Source organism: Fringilla coelebs (genome assembly GCF_963513975.1).
Source record: "Fringilla coelebs genome assembly, chromosome: 1".
NCBI classification, from domain to species: domain Eukaryota; kingdom Metazoa; phylum Chordata; class Aves; order Passeriformes; family Fringillidae; genus Fringilla; species Fringilla coelebs.
The window spans coordinates 106,814,669-106,835,920 of NC_140028.1; the positions used below are offsets into that span (position 1 = coordinate 106,814,669).

Below are 21,252 nucleotides of genomic sequence, written 5' to 3' on the forward strand. Positions count from 1 at the left end.
GTGAGCTTTCTGTGTGAATTTTTGTAATATGAAATGGAACAGACTGTTGAACTCAGGCAATTTTAAAAGTCAAGGATAATTTTAGGGAAGGGGAAGTCAGAAGAATGAGCAAGTGGAGCACACAAATCTCAGTCAAATTATAGCATCAGCTGTATGGCACTATTTGCTGGCCACATCTAATGGTATATTTGCCTTGTTGTCTTTGCCACTGTCACTGATTCTTTCAGCTCCCTCAAAACTGCACTTGCAAGGCCTTCCTCTCCCTTCATGCTGACAGTACTTAAACCCCTAGAGCATAGTTCTTCATGGACCTCCACTCTAATACAAAAAGTCCTCTTTCCTATGGGTACAAAATGGAAAAATTCCCACTCAGACTCCTCCCAGTGCACCTGGCAGTAAGTATGAAATGGATGATGTCCATCTGGGGCTTCCTCTGCTCTTCTTTCTTTGCCTGTACTTCTGCTTGGTGCCTGAGTCCATTCCATTCATCTGGGATGGGGAGCCCTTTGAGCAGAGACTGTTTATTTTGAGACTCCTGTGAACACGGTAATGCTTGATCTGTGATTGATGCTTCCAAGCTGTGGGGTGAGGCTGTATTGACCTGCCTTACCTGATGGAAAATACTGCTAGCTCATGAAGGAAGTGGCATAAAGGTCACGACTGAGATAAGAAGTAAAACCATTTATTACAGATGACTCAGGCAAACAGGAAAACCAGCTGTCAGCACTTCAGAAAAGAAGTCACTGCAAACCTTCACTTCCTCACCTTGCAAGGATTCTTCCATCACCTGTTACAGGCATGCCTCTTTGCAGCAATTTGCACACCCTGGTCTGTTTCAGCTAAGACCAGTTCTTCAATCTGAACATGCTCCTGAGCAGATGTGGCTGAGACCATGGAGTTAATTTATTTACAAAAATGGATGTTGAAAATTAGGCAGTGTAGTGCTTTGTCTTTCCAGTTTAAACACAGGTACAACAGACAAAAAAGGAGGAAGCAGTATTGTTGGAAAATTATATATTAAATTGTTCTTAACTGAAAAAGTGCTAAAATTCCCACCATAGCTAAGGGAAAAAAAAAGGCAATAGAAGCATATAAATATATCCTCTATACACAAACAGTACAACACAGATGTCTTGTAAGCAGGGATTAGTAGCAGGACACTGTTATAGAAACAGCACATATTTTCCCTTGGGAAACTTAAACCCCCACAAATGTAGTCCATTCAAGACCACTGAGAAACAATGTGCTGCTTATGCTCATTTCCTTTCCTTCTTGCTGAGACTGACATTTTATGAACCAGGCTTCTGTACATTTCACATTCTATTTAAAAACTATAAAGTCCTTGGATCAGCATCCTTTTGTCCATTAAAAAAAAAAAAAATCATCTAAATGCATTCCTCTCCACCTTCGTATTGTTATATTTCCCTTACTTCATTAAACCGGACAACATTAAGTTATTTTCACTCTCCACTGCAGGAGCATAATTGATGGAGTAGTTTTAGTAGAAAAACACAAGAGATTAATCTTAAACTAGTTTAATTTAAGCAGTTCCATGACAACAGCTGGAGACATAGCTTCTGGGAAATGCAGATGCAAACTCAGACTGGAAGATAAGATTTAGTGACACCAATGAGTTGCAGCTGCTGCATACTACTACATCTAGCAACATCTTTTTAGATCAGACTCAGACTGAGCCCTAAGATAAGTAGCCATCCATTTGCTTTATGGCAAACTGCAACTCGACATTAGGTGGCAACTGAATTCTTCACCACTCAACTCACATTTTCTTATTTGTCATTTTAATAGTGATTCCTGTGCGACTCAGGTGCCCTTTCCCCTCCCATCCACTACCTGTGATTGCCAGCTGAGTAACAAAGTAGGTCATTCGAGATTTCCGCTTCCTCCTCCAGGTAGAGAAGAGTACGATGGCATTCCCAGCAATTGTGACAATAAAGAGAATCCAGAGAGTCACCAGCTGCTCTGTCTGCAATGGAAAGAAAGGAAAAAAGCGTATTGATGGGTGGATGGACAGTCACTTATCCTCAGACAAATGAGATGAGAATGGAAAACAGGAGTGAAGTTTGAGTTTTGCCAATTGATTTCAACTATTTAGTCTAAAAGAGTTCTTGGTTTTTTTCAGAAAATACTTAACATGCATCACTGCTAGTGATGCTCATTCCAGTTTGGTTTGCAGTGCCTGTGTATTACTTCTCTCTTCACAAAACCACTAGCAGTGTCTGTATTCTGCACTTTCTGCTAAAACGAGAGGCAGCTCTCAGCTTTCTTGTGCTGCTCCAGCAAGCTGTGAAATAACCAGCTGCCTCACTTCATAAGGAATGTTGATAGATGGGCTCCTTCGGAGAAATGGAGGAAATAAATATTCTCTCTTCCCCAGCTTCAGTAAGTCTGGGTCATTCACGAGCCCTAATGAAATTCAGACATCCACTCCATGATCTAGATGTGCACCAAGACTGAAAAGGAAGCATGACCCACCAAAGAAAAGTATACTTGTGTAGCGACTGAAACGTGATGACCAAACGTCCCCTAGTGGCGTGTGTACAAAGAAAACAAGGTAAAAGCTGTTCGTGCTCTCAAAGGATCAGGATGCTCTGGCTGCAGGATCAGCACCACATGTGCGTGTCCACGTTTGCTTGTTTGGTGAGTGCACACCCAGTCTTTACATCCTAGCGACTGTTCCAGGTTTTGCCCATGCAGACGTTTGGGATCTTTCCATTCGAGACGGCAAACCCACAAGAAGGGGGTTGGGGAAGATGGAGGAGGCAGGTACGGGCTGCAGCTGCGGAGGGGTGCCCGGGGCTGGTCTCAGCAGGCTGGGGGAAGGATGCTGCCAGTAAGACCCCACCTACATGACTAGGCTGATAGCAGAGCAGAAGCCAGGGAGAACATCATTAAAAGCATTTGTAAGCCACTATGGTGAGCAGAAACCAGAGCTCCTTCTGCTTCCAAAGAAAATAGCTCACTGTGAGCGTGGGGAGGGAAGGTGAAACGAAAGGAATGGAGCAGGGACATGGAATTCCTGCTTTATAATTAGCCTTAGTCCCTTCTCGGCACTTAGCCCAACTCCTGGCCAGCAGCCATTGTCCCTCCTTGTCCCTCCTTGTCCCTCCCATCGCCCCCCCTGCCCCAAGCAGCCTCTCCTGGGAACCATCCTCAGCTTTGCTCCAGGTATGGAGCCACACTACTTTGTGGATCACAGGGTCATGCAGGAAAAGCAAGACCTGATGAGGAGCAATTTGATGTTGCGCTCTGTGCCTGAGCCCAGAGATTAGTTTAAGCAAACAATGAAGGCTGTGTATAGAGGATTTCACCTTTCCCAGCATGATGATTTTCACCAATATAATCTACCACTCATGTCATCTCACCTAACTTTAAAGTTCTAAAGAGACACAACTATTCTAAATTGGCTTAGTACTGTCTAGGTAATAGCAGTGTCTCAGAGATGAGTCACCACTCATCTCACCTACCTTGGGATGGGTTGTCTCCCCTGAATATAGAGTGACCTAGATGAGACAACCTGTGTGGGCTAGATACTTAGCTTTTAGATTAAAAAGAAAAAATACAAAACCAAAAACAATCCATCTTTTTGGGGTATCTGCAAATCTCTGGAATTTCTTGGAGACAAATTTCCTTAAAAATGTATGGCAGAGATATGGTGGAAACTATTTTTATGGGGATGCTTTTCTTAGTACAAGAATTGGAAGGAAATGTCTTTTTGGATGACAAAAAAATCATAACAGATAAGATTTCACTTTTGTCCTTGAAATCGATGATTTTTCCTCAGGGTTTGTTTTGGTTTTTCCATTTCAGAAAGCATATTTCTCACATGAAGAAAACTAAGGGACTAGACTTGTTCCTGTTTTCTTTGGTATAAAATCAGAAGAGCATTTTCTTAAAAGGAAGTATATTCCTGTATTATACTGATATAGATAGGAACAGAAGAAGGATCTGACGCTTAAACCTTCTTATGATTCCCACAGAAGATATAGCTATGGAGCATCAGAGACTGTGTTAGAAGGATAAGAGCACAGCACAAATGGTCAGATTAAATCCCTTCTGCCAATTTAAAAGCAATGCCTAACAATTAAGCAATGTTAGACTCCAGACATTAAACCAGACTGCAAAGATAATTTAAAAATGCAAACACTGAAAATAAAGGTAAGTCTGGAAGGGCCGTAGACAAAGAAATAAAGTCAAAATTTCCATTAATCTATTTGTGGGAGCTGCCATTCTGACAAAAAGGAAAAAGATCTCATTCCTGAGGATTAAGGAGCCATAACAATAGGCAACTTAAATCACTGCAGCCTCTCTCAGTCTGTGTTAACTTGCAGAATGAAAACTTCCATGGTTATTAATGGGATGCCCACTGTGATAAAGGCCTTTGCAGAGGCTACAATTGGAATTTAAAATTATCTTCATGAATTGGAAACATGTACTGGGAAAAAAGCAACATGCTGTCCAACAAGGAGAAGTGCAGGACTGCAGTGTGGTGAGTGCAATCACACCTGGTCAGATCAGCCTTCCAAACATCAACCCTCACACGCAGCACACGTGCAAAGTGCCCAGAATATCATGGCATTACCCAACCACGACAGCAACAGCCACCACCACTTTGGAATCAGCACCAGGCTCATGAGCCTCTGCTCTGATCTTTCCACTGGGCCATACCCACTCCTGGGTGCTTCAAGAGGGACACACAAACAAGTTGACATAAAGGATGTAGTCAGGAAAAACGATGGAATGAATCAAGTTGCTAAACCCAGGAAAAGCCGACTGCAGGGAAAGATGAACACAGCCTTGGGGACACAAAAAGACTAATGTAAAAGAGTAAAGGACTAATTTCTTTTTTAGATCCACTGTGGACTGGACAAAAAATCAAAACTACAGTACAGAATTCAGGATGAAAATTTAAAAAGAAAAGGAAGGCTTTAAAATATGTCATAGATAGAGAGATTGATTGAGCCAGTGAAGCCATCTGTGAAGCTCTTAAAAATAGTTATTAGATTAGAGAGATAGCTGATGGATCTTTGAACATCACTCCAGCTGAATTTTCTTTAGTTTTATTCATCATCTTCAGATCGTTTAGACATAGAAGTGTTTAGTTTCATGTCTTGTTCATTCATCAAACAAAAATCCTTCCTTAATAACAGTCCTGGACAGGTTAATTTACAAAAAACATGCCTCAATAATATGTTGTGCAAACATCAGAAGCATTCTGATAAAAAGGAAGATGATAATATCTCCCAAACCTCATTTGACAAGGGCTTCTTTTGAAATGGGCATTGATAATGACACTAGATGAGAGTGCCATGAGAGACTAGTGTCGTACAGCAGTTATTTCAGGTTAGAAAAACTAGAGATGCTGTTGACATTATTAAGGTCACCAACAAATAAAAGTCAAGAGGATTTCCTTGGTTTGACTCAAGCCATTGCACGTGCTGCTGTTCCACAAGGCTGCTGTGTTTGGAGCATGGACGTGCTCAACATGCAGAGAGCATATTCGGGTTTTGCCATGTTGCTCCAAGATTAAAACCAGGTTTAGTCAATGAAGAAAATGCCTCTTCATGGGTGAAATGTAAGCTAGAAAACCTGTCTGAAGATTGTGTGCACTTTCCTTTGGCTATAAAAAAGGCTTGTCATTTTCTTTCTCTATTAAAATTTCTGAATCCAGAGGCTGGAATAAGTCTAACAAGATATCTATTCTGCTTTATATTTGAGGCAGAGATCACCCCTACAAACCCCTTTAATCAAGACCATAGTTAAATCCTTTTGGAGATGTTGGGTGACATTTTGGTACCACCCAAATTCCCTCCTTCCAGTTCTCCCCAGCTAACTTCCTTGCTCTGCCTTCCCTCAGGATTTGTATCCCTCTTGCTGGGGAGCACCAGCTGTGACTGTGGAATGGGTATATACCTGACAGCTTATTCCAGTAGAGGTGCTGTTCCTCATGTCTTGAGGTGCAAAAGCCTTTGTTTGATATTAGAGAAGTTGCCTAATAGGAAGAGAGGTTCAACTAGCAATGGACAAAGATTATTTGTAGTTGATCAGGGGCCCAATCTAAAACAGTTTAGCTCTAGCTGCTGAGGCTGTTGGGGAAACAACCTGGAAAAAATAGGTTTCAGGTGAGAAATTAGCAAATAGAAAAAGAGAAGAAGAGATACTCCATGCCTGGAGTGGCTGAATGGCCTCTTAATATGAGGACTGCTGGCCTGTGGTAACTTCTTGGTCCTGCTGACCTGGTATCTTTCTGCACCATCTTCTTGGTCTCCTGGGTGAAGAAGCACAATCCCTCATATCACAAGCTAGTAGCAGCTTAAGTCTCTGAACAGCTTTTTCATGACAGTTGATAAACTCTGGGAATACACAAATGATCTTGCCTTTGGTATATTTTAAAAATTATGGGGTTAGTGTAGCAGCAATCGAGATTGTAAGAGAGCTGTAATCATGAAGCAAGCCAAGCAATTTTGCAAGAGTGCTCTTAACACATAAGAAGAATATATAAATCCCCTTGTTAAATTGGCTAACTGTCATGCTTGTGGTCAAGTTCACCACTAGTAGATTGCATTGCACTTTCTTGAAGGAGGGAAAAAAAGAGAAAAATCTTTTCTCATTCTCTAAAATAATCACATTAATTGCAGACCATGTAGAAAAATGGAGCAGTCTAGATTAGCAAATTTTTTTTTTATCCTACTGTAGAAGACCTGGAATCTTGAACATTGAAAACTGAAAATATTCAGGAGTGATTTGCTACTTTAATATCCCCCATTTAGGATGGAAACTTTAAACCCTTAAAAAAAAACTAAAACCAGAAAAAACCAAACAACGACCAAAAAAAAAAAAAACCAAAAAAACCCCCAAAACCAAAAAAACCCAAAACCCAGCAGAATTAATTTTCTAGAGGCAGTTTGACTGATTTCTGTCAGGGATTTATAATCAGCTTATCTCTAAGGCAAATTGCACTTTGGACTGCAACACTGAAGGGAATAAAAGAAATACACGCATTAACCCAATCAGTGAGTTTTAAAGGTACTGGCTAAACCTCTGATATAATTCACTGGATTTTTAAATAAATGAACAAAGCAAAAATAATAAAACACCTCTTTTCCATACTGCCAGATTCCTACACAGAAGAAAGCCTAGAGGAGCCTTCTGGGGTCCAAGTGCTGCCTAAAATTATCTGGCAGGAGGGTGCAGAGAAGATGGAGCCAGATTCTCCTCAGATGTGCACAATGAAAGGGCAAGAGTCCACAAAGAAGGGTTACAACATGAGACATCTTGGTATGACATTAGGAGAAAAGCTTCTTCATGAGGGTGGTCAAGCACCAGGATGGGAACCCAGAAAGGCTGTGAGATTTCCATCCCTAGAGATACTCAGAACTTAAATAGACACTGCCCTGAAAAATCTGGCATGATTTGGATTTGCTTTCAAATGGTTTGTTCAGGCTACCTCCAGAAGTCCTTCTCTACTTGAATTATTATGTGCACACACACAAGTATACATAAGACCTATTTTCTTAACAAATATTCTTAAAACTAGAAGATACTTAAACAGACATAATCAGATTGGTGATTTGCACACATTGCATATTATTTATTGTATCACAGAAACATCAACAGTTCAGATCTTTCTGGGAATTTTTACGTAAATTAAAATTTGCTCTGCATGTGAAGAGTATGGCTGTAAAGGCTACTGGCATGGAAATGGCAAAAACATAGCTATCTTAAGAAGGACTTTAGGAGTCCTTTTTCAGATATTTACTTAAAGTCCTGAGATGAAGAATTTCTGCCAGGTGTGATCAGCTTAAACTTTGGGCTTCCAGAAATGAAGTATGATGCCACTGAAGGGGTCATGATTATGGTTATGCTTACCACTTACAAAATAAAGGTTCATTAATACACAAAAAAAACCCAAAAAACCCCAAAAAAACCAAAAAGCTTGTTTAAAATTCCAAGGAAACATCCATATTTCTTCCTGTGCTGGAACTTTCTACACAAGTTGGGTTGTGAAAAAACCCCACAACATAACAGCAATCTGCTTGAAGAAAAGCTGTAGGTGCATTGCGTATACTTTAATTGTAGACAACAATTATAACTGTCCTGAAGGAAAAAAGTAAGGGACATCAAATATCTTACAAGAGGAGGCACAACAAACAGAATACTTGGGCTAGAAGTAAGCTTCACACAGCAAATGCTAATGACCTGAATGTGAAGATTCAGATGACTAATTCATCTCCTAATGCTCAAGAAAAGAAAAGCTGAAAAAAATGGCTGAAAAACTCTTGATTCATTTGCTGATAGGCTTTGTGTTAATAAGAAAGAAACATAAAACTGGGAAGGTCACTGGAATCTTCAGCCTTAGCTGTCACAGGCAGCAGGAAGTTGCACTGTCCACCCCTGTAATACAAATATGTTTCGAAAGAAGGTTCTCCATCCAGCAAGGCAAAACTGAGAAGATGTTTCTTCTCAGATTTCACACAAGATATTCCTGAAAATTTTGGGAAAGCAATTTGATTGACAGTTAAAAACCCAGGGAAAACTCATGTGAAGGTAAGAAAGACTGGGAGAAAAGAAAGTTCAAAGCTAAGTTTTATATTTTGTCATTGAAAGTGCTTCCATTATGATTGAATTTGAGAGAAACCCATTTCAGCAGGCAACAAGCCCTCTAGGAGTTTGTTTTTTTTTTTTTAATTAGTGTGGCCTGGAATGGAGCCTGATTCAAAGTGCATAAACACCAGTTCAGCCTCAGGTTTGACTCTGGGATTGCTGCTTTCTCATTTAAATGCTACTGGTTGTGCTTGATAGGCCTCCTATCCCCTGTGCAGAGGCTGCCTTCTAGCTGATTACTTGGTTTATCCTCCCAGCCCAAGGTTATGGAACTTTCTGGCAAAGCTGGGATGCGTTGCCACATGAAACCTTCACCAATACATCAAATATGCTGGCAACAGTCACTTCCCAAGGAGTTCTTATCATTGGAAAAAGCATGCAGCTGGGGGGAACACAAGTTGATTTTTTCTGTTCTGTTGAACTTGAGAAGCAGTTTTGTATGAGTTTGTGTCAATATGGTATTCCCCTCATATGTTATGTTTATGTGTTACATAGAGGAAAGATGTACAATATTTTCTTCCTTTTTGACTTAGGGAAACAGACAAGCTGAGAAATTCACTGAATTCGCTGAATTCACTAAATTCACTAATCACTAAATCTGGACAGTTCCTCATGGAAAGGGGCAATTTTGTTATCAAGATTACTTTCTCATCTTTTTGGAATCTAGCAATTTTTTTTTTTTTTTGGACCTCTGTTTTTTTAAAACCTAGGTTTTAGGATCTAAAACCTATTTCTTAGCTCCGATTTCATCGCCATGGATGAGCAGGGTCCCTTCAGTGCATACAATCTAATGCATGCTAATTGCAATGATCTTTCCAACCTCAACACCTGAACAAGCCCCCACTCTGTCCCAAAATTCTCTATAGGTGTGATGGTGGCAGTCAGTAACAAGTGTGATTAATTCAATTCAATTCTATCTCCAAATAGTTCTTATTTGCCATTCTGTTGTGATTTGGTACAAGACAGATAATAAATGCAGGCAGTACTGCTGAGTTATTGCAGGATGTTTTACCCATTGCACTCTAGGAAAATTCCACAGAATTAGACAGATATTCCTGATTTAAATGTCATCAGGAATCATAAATTTTTAATGGTGTACCTGTCTATTTTTTTGTAGAATATTTTCAATGTAGAAAGATAATATTAGACCACTCAAAGGTCTATCCATAATCTCATGATTTTTGACAGCCCTATTTAAAACCCCAAAGTGTTATTTTTCTTAATCACTTAAAATTATTATGCATGCCTAATCGGTAATATTTAAATATCTAAAAAAATGTAAAAAAAATTATACTTTCTAGGCACATTTATGGAGGAGATGCAGACAGGTGCAAACCGTGTGCCTGTGTGGAGCACAGGGACAATAGAATGAGGTTTGCTAGTGTAGAACAGCCCAAATCAGTTGGCTCAGAGCTGCTCCCTGTTGGGCTGTCATACTGCCAGACCCTTCTGTGCTGTGTTTAAGCTGCTGGATGAGGCCAGCCTGGCCAACAGCACTGCAGCAGCAGTCTCCCAAGGAGATCATTCTCATCTCAGGAACAGCAACAGTCATTACAGCATATTGCAGAGGCTGTGTTCAGCCTGACACCTTATTTGTGTAAACTTAATCCTCCTCCCTTTCCCCACTGAAAAACTGCAAAGTTACCTCTGAATTATTTGATATGCCTATTTTCTAAAATGTGTGATTGCATTTGCAGAGATTACTGCAGAAATTTGACAGCACCCATTATTATTTTCCTATTATGTATTCAGTGATGGGATGCTCTATGATATTTGCTTGAAAATCAGAATGAGCAATAGCATAAGCAAATACTTTTCAAGAGATAAAGCGACTCCTACATTTGGATGAAAGGATAGGGACATTAGACTGTGACTTCAGCGGTCTCTGAGAACACCTGGAGCCAAATCCATGTAACTGGACATCCTACAAAACCTCTCAGCATGTTGGTCTCCTCAGCTCTTTGCTGGTGATGGTAAAAACCCCAACCCTTGTAAAGAGCATTAGCTCCATGGATAAGCAGCCCATGTTCTTAGAGTTGTGCTTACTTGTGCTAGGCTGTCCTGTCCTGTTTAATATCTGAGCTACATGGGCTAAAACTTGCAGGTACAGGGAATGCTGCAATGTTGGGGGAGTTCAGCCAAATTCATACGTTTAAAATAATTTGTGATGGTTTTGATAGGCACACAGTTCCTCCTGAAAGCTGTACCACTTCAGTGCCACTGCTGTGCTATTGCTGCATGGCACAGGGACCAGGGCTCACGGGGGAGAGGTTGGGGCATGTCAACATTTGGACCAGTGACTGGGGCTCCTACTTGGCAGACAGGACACTGGGATTCCCAACAACCTTGGATGTAAACAACAAAACCTTTGTGTCCTGCTGTACAGGTGGAGACTCTGCACAGCAGGAAACAAAAAGTACTACTTGATGGATTCCCAGCTCTGCTGGGAGGTGGGAAGTGATGGTGGGAACACAGTCCCACTGAAAAAACTCACAGTTTCTGTTCCTTTCTCTTTTTGAACACTCCAACCTTTACTTTCCTGTGTAAAAGTGGGGCACCTTCTTTCTCAGCACGTCTCTTAAAAGAGAGATGATCCCTACCCAATCTTTCTGAGGACAAGCACATGCTCCTACTGTTGTAAAAACTTCTAGGCTGTTTAGTATCTGGCAGGAGGAGATGCTTCCTCCAACCTTGACAAAGCCTCCCAAACCTTGTGCAAAATCGGGCCACACCTATTCTGAGATTCCACCTTTTTTCCAGGCAGGTTTCTGGCTTGTACCCTGTCAGATTTGCAGAGTTAAGAACGTCCTAAAGTAGAGGAAGGCTACAGGTATTTAGATGATTTCTGCTCTTGCTGGACTACTGCATTCAGCAGGTGCTATTGATATTTAGAGCCCTTTTACACACGGATTAAGCACACATGGAGGAGATTGTAAAGGATTGTAATGAACTCTCCTTTGGCTTGGGAGCTTGGAGCTGTAATTAATAGCAATTTGCACATCTGTTCTGAATTAGGTGCTGAAACAGCCAGCAGAATACCTTGTAGTTTAACTCAGTACCTACCTGGATACCCCACAGAAAGGCACCCAGGAAGAAAGATGATCTGGGTTTTCAGGGACAATTTGCCATAACACGGCAGCAAGACCTAGCAGGCAGTGGGAATGAGGCAGTGCCTTTGCCATGAAAAGCACCAGCTCATCTCGCATGCTGAGTGATGCATGGATACACCCAGTCCTGCCCCCAAAGCTGCCATTCTGTATGCCAAGAGTCAGTTTAGTTAGCCCACAAGGCCCCAAATTAGACTTCATTAGCAAAGCTTTGATGAGCAGCTGGCCCTTCTGTAGTAATGACTACCAGAAGAAAATCTGAATTCCCCTAAGTGGAGGAAATGTTCCTTTTTTGAGATAAAATAAACCAATAAAATTCCCCTCAACCTTCCCCCCAAAAAGACAACAAAAACCTGAACTGGTAAAAGATTCTCTAATCTGAAACTGTTTAGGTTTCTTTTTAGGCTTAACAACAGTGTTTAGTTGTTAAGCAGAGGAAAGAGGAATAGACAGACATGCAAATTTTTCTGGAAGAGAAGCATTCACAGTTCAGTTTTTCTGGCACTGAAGAACTCTAATGCAAATTATTTTACTTTTGTCGTGTTGCCACCACAGTATAACACAGACACTACCTGGGGTGGGTACTGGCCATCTTTTTGCAGCTCATGAGGAAGAGAAGACACCAGCACATGCTAATGCAGTTTGAGCAGCATGTGAGATACCCTGGCAGCTGTCACTGGGTAAAATCATTAAAAAGTCATCAACACAGTTACGGGGTGTCACTCCCTAATATCCTTTTATCAGTTTAGATCAGGTTTTCCTATGAGTGCTTTGCCAAGGTAGGTTACACCTGCAGAAATAGCTTGTGTGCTCTGTCTGCACACAGGCTCGGGGGTCAAGCTGTGTAGTGACCGCTCACCCACCCTGCCTTCACAGCCAGCCACAGGCTACAGTGTGTTTGAAAATCCAAACCCTATTGGTAAGCCACATTTTGAACACTGAACTCTGTTTTTCAAATTCATCCAGCCTGTTCCAAACTGAAACCTAACTTATTTTAGCTGCTGAACTACAGCATTGTAAATAGGAAGACAAATGCTGCTTGGCTTGCTGAAGTGGGCAAGGACGCAGCCACGACACGGGCAGAGCTGGGGGAGGACAGCCAGCAGAGTCAAAGGTATCAGCAGCACCTTCCACATGTGGGTTTTACAGAGTGCTGAAATTGCTGGCAGGGAGCCCTGTCTTCCCTGCACTGGAGTCATCAGAGCAGGTGCTTTCTCCTTCCTTTCCTACAGCTGCACCAGCTGTCACTTGTCTCTAGAGTCAAAATATTTCCCTGCCTATCAACAGCTAGTAATTGATGTGAAATCAGTGAGTCTCCTTGCAAAGTTCATGCTACATGTGCCAGAGCCAGGCATCCGGCAGAGACTCAAGAGCAAGTCTAATGAGAAGCCCTCAGCTACAGAATCACTTCCTTTAGCTATGGATGAGCGTGCATGACTATCCTTGGTTCCCTAATTATTGTAATTTACTCAATCTCTCCTATTAAAGAGCATTTTTCTGCCTGGGGACTTTCTAATCATGGAATTAATTGTCACTTTTACCATTATAAAATACTGCTCCCATGACATTGTTCAGATTTACAGCCCTAACTGTGAAAAGAAGACAGGAGATAAAGAGAAAGTTGTTAAAATATTTTTTCTTGTTCTTTCTGATTTTTTTTTCAAGAGCATTTTAAGAGTCTAACATGGAGTGGGAAAAAAAAAGGGATAAAAAATAATTTTCATCCTTGAAATCCTAGGTAGGAAGTATTACCTTAGCAATTATAGGCAGCATGTTAAAAGAGACCCTCACTAATTAAGACTGGCACTATGGATCATCTCTTTCTAAATCAGGGCTGGGAACTTGCTGTAATTCCACCAATTCCACTAGGACTGTGTCAGAGCACTACCAATCTCACAGATTCAAAAATTGATCCTGAATATATCCCCTTTTGCCTCACATGTCAAGTGATATAAATGCCTGGATCTTTCCAGCTGAAATTGATCTCTTTGGTCCAGAAGGGCACTCCTAGCCAGACTTTTTAATGACTTGAACTTGTACAACATACCATAAAAATAGAGACACATGGCATTCAGAACAAAATTAAGCAGCAGGAACCGGCATAGAAATCTGAAGGAAATATGAACTTCAGAACTTCTCCAGTCTTTTTCCTACATTTACATATTGCTAGGGGGATGTTTAGTTTTGGAGATGACTGAATACACTTCCCATTCAATTCAACAGCATTCACTACTGAATGACTCATCTGATGCATTCTTAACAACAGATTTCAAGAGACACTGCAACCCCCACTCAACTCACCAGCAAACAAACAAACAAACAAAAAACCAAACAAATTAGAACCTGTCCCTCATGATTAAAAAAAGCCCCAAACAACAAAAACCCTGTCTCACTTGTGTATAATGTTTGTTACAGCTGGAAAATTGAAAAGAAATCCCTTATGTCAAGATGATGCATTGAAGAAATTACATTAAAAACGTGTTAAAATAATGCAAGCTTTTGACTAAAGATGCACATATAATTACAATACCTCTACAGAAAACCAGCACTGTCCTCTCTTGGAAGGGGATAGAGTTAGCTAAGCATGTAAATCTGAAGTCCAATTTCTACAAGTATTTTGCTTTTCAGTAAATGCCTCACTCATGCTGTCAGCTGTCTCTGCAGGGAAAAAAACCCTACCAATATCTGGGGAAAAAAGTTAAACAATCTTAGTTGCCTCCCCACATATGTGCTGAAAATGCTCCAAAGCTGCAAGCATTTGAGAAAAGTAATTCCCCCCTTAAAGTAATACCTTAAAGGAATAATAAAAGGATCCCCACTCCTCTTCTGCCACCCCTTCCGTGAAAGTCACCGTTTCAGTGAAAGTGACAAGGGTGAGATCCAGACAGCCGGTGCCTCCCTGGGAGCTGCTGCTGGCTTCTGTGGAATTGACCTCCATCACTGGATTTTGCTGAAGTTGTCTAGGTGCTGGTTTTAGTAAGAGTTAATGCAGCCAGGCTTCTCCTGCAAAAGCGCAGCACAAAACCAGCTTCTCACTGGCTACCAGAGGTGTCGGGCTTCAGTGCAGCTGAGTGACAGAAAAAAAAAAAAAACCAAAACAAAGCCAAGCTGGCATTCCTTTGAGCTTTCTTTTGGTACAACTCTGACGACAGCCATCCACATGCTCTTCCCAACAGCAGCAGCCAGTAACAAAGTCAGCACGCGTGGACCCAGCCATGCCCTTTGTCGACTCTGGGTTACCTTGCACCCCAAGCTGTTAGCTCTGGAGTCAGGCACACCTGTAAAAGCATGGAGCTCCTCCCTGCACTAAGCCCAAGAGCCTGGGTATTCCACTCAGCAGCATTGCTTACTTACCTTAGCTGAGCTCACTGTGATGTTGATTACCTTCAGTCTTATGGTATATCCATAAACAAACACCAACAGACTCTCCCATATTAACAAAACCCTATTAAGTTGTAGGCTTAAGGGACCCGTCAATATCTACCTGACTTCATAAACAGACCTCTCCCTCACCTCTGCAAAAAGCTGGAGTGTGCTGCACACCCAGGAAGGCAGTGCTTTCTTCACCCTACAGAAAACCTGTCTGGAAAGGCACAGCTCCTAAATACTTAGAGGCTCAAGACTCTTCAGAATGAGGTAATCAATTATCTCTCTATTCACAGATTTTCTGGGCACCAATCCCACACATCCTCTGTTTACTCAGCTGTTTTTGCTCATCTCCAGTGGCATCAGGCTAGCTGTACACCACGGTGACAGATGAGAGTGCACTCACCTTCCCTGACCAGAGCTCAAAGTCACTTGTAAACACAGCATTTGTTCAGCTTTGTGAGGATGCTCTGCCTCAGTGACAGTGCAATCCAAAGCAGAACTTGATGTGTTTCACACTCACACCCCACCAATTCAATCTCTCCTTACCTGCCCAAGGCAAAACCTAGTCCTGTGTTTATGTAGGTACAGATGGCCATGGGTGAGCTCAGCAGTGTTTGAACTCCTCTCTCTTGCTAGCACAGCACACCTTTTCCCCAGGTGCTGGAGCAGGGGTGTTCACAATATGCCCACATCGTCCATGTCCCTCATCTCCTTGGGACTGTGCCTATCCCTGCCTACAGGAGCAGCAAGAGAGGGTGTCACTAAAGGGCCCTGTATTAATAGGGGAAATTTAGGGAAATTCAGGTCCAAATCTTGACTCGAAACCCTCCCAAGTTAGGACATGCCTGGTTCTAGGGCTTTGGACCAGGCTGTTCTAGAGACTGCAGAAACCTCTGTGTGTCTGACTAATAATCAGACTCTCCAGAAGATGCTGGAGTCATCAGAGCCATTCAGCAGAGTCATTTAGAGGAGGGAATCAGCCTAGACCAGTACAGATAATCAGTGCCAGTCACAAGGCGATCAGCTGTGACTAATATGCACCAGTGATCAATATTTAACAGTGACAAATGATTCATGGGTTGGAAACATGAAATAGATTAAAAAGAAATATTTTAAAGAAAAAAGATAAAAGGAAATATTATAGAAGCACAACATTTTTGCTGAAAACCACTGGGGAAATGCTCATATATATATTATATAAAAGACAGGAGAAATATTTTTGCATTTTTTTCTGACTGATTGTACAGGTTGACTTTGAAACTCTGCCAAGTATTTAGGTAGCATCCAACCTTCTTGAAAATATTTTACTATTTTTTTACCCCTCTTCTTCCTTCTTTACCATTTTTTTACCCCTCTTCTTCCTTCTTCTTATATTTCTTTCTATTATTTACAGAATTCTCTTAGCTAGGGTTTAAATTTATTACACTGAACTTTTGGGTTTGGTGGGTTTTTTGCACTTTACAGAGCTGTTATGCTCAAGCATATTACAGGCACTAAGAGGCTTCTCAGAATCTACCCCACACGCCAGCTCATGTGCAGCTCTCAGGGCTAACCTAGAGTGACTTGTCTTGTGGCTTTGCCATCTTCTTTCTCTAAGTAGTGCTTATGGAGCTGCAAAAGGTTATACCATGCCCTGCTCCAGCACTCTCCAGTCTACAGAGGGCTAATTCAGATTTTCCATCACTATTAGCTTTTCTGCCGCTGAGTGTTTCTCAGTTACTGTCACTGCCGTGTTTTGTTGAGGGCTGGTTTTGTCAAAATGCTGTTTAGTCGCAGAAATTGAAGCCATGGGCTGTCTGTGGTACCACATCTAGAATTAAGCTAATTCTCTAGAATAAAATATTTTTATTTTAAACCACTACAAGCCATTAACAACTCTTTGAAATTTGGTGTTCAGACTTTTTTCCCCACCCCACTCTTCATGGTGATATTAAGCAAATTCTGAAATGAATGGCAAAATAAAAGATTTTATGATTGAATCTCAAAAACTTACAAAAGGCAAGATCAAATCCTAGAAACTCCTCTGTGCTGAAGGAGTAGCTGATTGATTCCAGTAACTCACTTTGTTTTTTCCTCTGGTGGGACCTTGAAAGTCTCTGAGAACTTTCAAAGTTTTAAGAGATTGAGATAGGGAGAGAAATTCAGTCTTCTCTCTGCTTTAATGTAAACTGCTGTCCAATTATTATTGCAAGATCTTTTTTTATCTTATGCATAATAAAATATGCTTCTTCCTTCTTAACCTTTAGAGTGACTTTTTTTAAAAGTTACTGTATTTAAAAGTTACTGAAGCAAGCCACAGCATGCTTCATAAGTTGGAGAGATATTTTAAAAATCCATAAGCAATAAGAAAGGATTATTTGAAAGAAGAATAGAGAGAACTTGCTTTAGAGGCCTCTTCATTTGCCATTGCCCTTTATCTCAGTCTCAGAAGCTACACACATTTAGTTTTCTTAAATAAAGCCTTGAAGCAAAGGACCAGAAAACCTACGAGCATAAATGGTTCCAGTGAAAGGTGAAGAGAGCATTCTGTGGTTTCTGTGTGCAGCAAAACTGATATCCTGCATGTGCAGATGCATGGGGGCAGATGTGCACTGCCAATCTTTTATCTCCCCATAGTGGCATGGCTCTCCCCTCTGGAAAGAAGAGGAAACCCTGCATGCCTGCAGAAAGTGAAGCCAGGAGATTGATGTGGTTGATGTGATTGATGTGATGTGATGACGTGATGTGGTACATGTAGGTAGGTAACTCTGGAAAGAAAAGGTAAAAAAAGAAAAGGAGAAACAAGAAGCAATGAACCAAAGTTTTTAAAAATCAGGTAAAAAAATAGTGATTTTGATTATTTAAGCCTGAAATTCCTCGTGCAAAAACTCTGGTCTTTCCTGCACAATAGCTGTGAAATGAAATAGGTGGAGATGGTTGATTTGGTGCACCACACCGCAGATGCTCCATGGCAGGCAGAGGTGCCATCACAGAGGATGTTACACTCCAAAACTCAGCAGCAGTAGGAGAAGGGACTATGCAGGAATATCTGGTTCCTCCTATGCTATCTGTTTCTGTATCTTTACTTCCCTGGCAGAAACTGTTGTGTGGCAGTATTTTTGTGCATGATGCAGATAACCTGCCAAAAGTCAGACAGTGTAAATTTTCTAATGTGTCAAATTTTTAAAAAGATTAGGTACATGAAATGGGCAGAAAAACGATCTGCTCAAGTGTATATTATTTTTTTACTGAGACTTTATGGTAGATTTCATTTTCTTGTATTTAGGCATCATTCAGAGTAAAATTGAAAAAATATTTGGTTTTCTGCTCTTTGGAGCTTTGGCACCCTGGAGTAGTTAGGCATAATCATATTAAATGCAAAGAACAAATAATGGTATCAAACTGTAGGAAGAAAGAGAATGAGATATTTCTTACTTCTAAAAGACCAGCAAGTTAATTGCTTTTCTGTAAAAAAAAAAACATGCTTATCCAAATCTTTATATGCCAGCTTTGGAAGAGGAAATTTAGCCTGCTCTTCCCAATGCTCAGCTCCTCCCCAAAAGCTGAACATTAGGGGCATTTCAGAGGGACTCAGCTGCTGGCTCTGGCAGCACAGCACCACTTAACAGCAGTGTGCCCTCATCCCTGCTGCACAGGAGAGCAGAACTGACATATTAGTGACACAATTCCTGTTGTCTGTCAGAAACTCATTCTCCTTGACTTAACAAGCTGCTCAGCACTGCATTGGGTTCCTCTGGCGCCGTGCATCCAGAGGGATGCAGACCTGGGCACCCCGGGTAAGCAATACCAAAACAGGCTGGATTGATTGCCTCAAATCTGGAACCAAAAACATCTCCATGTGGTACCAGTGCCTGGGATGGGGCTGGGAAGGGATGTCCATATTTCTGGACCCTTGTAGGTCATTGCTGTGTGTGAAACAGAGGGTTTCATGTGTACCTTACTTGGGATGCAAGTATTCCACCACACATTTGCACTCACATTCATACAATTTTTGAGCCCCTCCAGGTGGAGATGACATCAAATTTCTAAATCATCAAGACTTGAAACAGCAATGATATTTCATAGGTTAAATAAACAGTTACTGGATTTTCTTGACAGAAACCCCTAACATCTATCCTCCAGAATGAAGTGGCTGTAACTAGGATTTAAAAATTTGGGAGTCAAAGTAAGATTTCAGAAGCTGGTTTTAACCTCCTCCCAAGCATTTAGTTTCAGAATCTGCATCCCAAAGTAAGACCTGGTAGCAGCATGGTGACACTGCCAAACTTAGCCATTCCCAGGATGGTCTTTGTGAGGTGTGAATTTCAGCTACACTCTGCAGAGACTCCAGGGTTGTGACCCTGTCCCATCTGCACCACAGGGATCACCTTGGGTCACAGGGCCAGCTAACAGCACACTGCGTTCACTGCTTCCCCAAATTTCTTGGTTCTGGAGTTAGAGGCTAGCAACTACAACTGAAAAGCCCTTCTCTTTGGTAGAAAAATCTGAGTTTGATTTTCAGCCAGAATCTGTATAAACTTAATTTTAAAATATTAAAAGCATCACAGAATGAGATAACTATTCTCTGCTGAGCTCCAGACTGATCTGTCTCACCTGTCAAGTCACTATTCAGCTTTGAATCAGATCCCCAAACTGATAAAAAGTTGAATTTTCCTCTTGATGTCAGTTTTGAACCAGATCTTTTGTAAATGCTTAGATTTTACCTATAGTAAAACACTAGAGTTGCAAAAATCACTGAGCATTTTTATAATAAATGATTAAATATGAGTTGGTTGTTTCTCTTTCTTATATAATTTAAACAATTTTTTTAAGAGGAGATTTTCCTCATCTTTATTACTCTTTGTTGTCTTATTCCAGATTGGTTCATTTTGCAAAAGGGATACACAGCCATTTCTCATTTCTTGTTAAGAAACTTTTGCAGAAGAATGAGGAATCCTTAAGGGATTATCTTTGAAAAGAAGCAAGCAGATAAAGAAACATGGAGACGAATGTCATTAAATATGAATATTGTGTTAGTGGAACTGTCAGACACCCTGAGATTTCAAATCCCTTCACTCTGTTCCCCTCAATATTACCATCAAGAAAATAATATATTTTGCAAGGGCCTGATTCTCTATTCATTTAGTGTGTTGCAGAGCAGAATTTCTTCTTGTTTTGTGACTAGAATGGCAAGTAGCTTCCACAAAAAATGAGCCAAGCCCCATGAACTGAAACAGATGCCTGATGAATGTGCATTCCTATAAAACACTGAGACAGTCAACATAGTCACTTGGAGTGTTCTAACTTTTCAGGAGCTGAGCAGGTGGCCAAAATGTATGGCATCCATCAGGTGCTGGCATGTAGTTATGTGTACAGGTGCCAGCATGTAGGTAGAATAAATTCACAGCTCGCATCGCCACCAGAAAGATTTTTCCTTCAAAATCTTCCACTCTTCCAATTGCCAAGGTACTGTCTGCCCTTCTCAAAGCACTGCAGCTGGAAAGGGAAAAGAGCACAGAACTAAAGCCAAGCTGCCAAAAGGGAAAGGTGGCTTTAGGTGAGCCCAGGCCAGCTCCCAGCAGGAATGCAGCCAGCCCTTCCGGCTGCCTTGCCGGGCACACCGTATGCTCATTAACAAGGCAACTGCAGGGAACTAAACACCGGCCATATGCTTGTCCTGCCCGCTCCTCCCTCTGCTTAAGGTCCCATTTAACTGCAATGAGCACCAATGTACCTTCAGAGGGGGGCCAAGAGGCTGTGCAGGCATGGCTACTAGATCCTATTTTGTCTACAGCTGGCATCAGCAGTTTGTTGTAAAATCTCCTGAGCCACAAGCCGGAGCCTCAGCAGTCCAAAGCTCTGTTTTCCACAGTACAGGAAGGGCATTGGAGGAAAAGTGGGTTCAGGATTTCCTCAAGCCAATTTCTTAGCCACTTCTGACACATAATGCATTTAATATCCATTAATAGGAATCCTTTTCAATTCTTTTCACATTTTTGCTTAGAAGAAATTTTCTTTCCTTTTCCCATTTTTAATTGAACCAAAAACAATTTAACAGGCTGTTGGACAAGATGATCATTGTAGGTCCCTTCCAACTGAAAATAGTTTAGTCTGGTCACTTCTGTACAGGTTCCTAATTCCTCTTAATCAACAGAGTATGGATAACCACATCATA

At 41.2% G+C, this 21,252-nt stretch overlaps 1 protein-coding gene across 1 annotated transcript in view; it reads right to left on the reverse strand.

Moving 5' to 3' along the window:
* NPSR1 (neuropeptide S receptor 1) overlaps window positions 1–14,667 on the reverse strand; it is a gene marked incomplete at both ends in the record, with an annotated part of 55,458 nt that extends 40,791 nt beyond the window's left edge. The window contains 2 exons of the mRNA XM_084210221.1: window positions 1,852–1,984; window positions 14,521–14,667. Of these exons, the coding sequence (XP_084066347.1) occupies window positions 1,852–1,984; window positions 14,521–14,667 (280 nt within the window). The remainder of the gene's footprint in view (window positions 1–1,851; window positions 1,985–14,520) is intronic.
* Window positions 14,668–21,252: the final 6,585 nt, after the last annotated feature.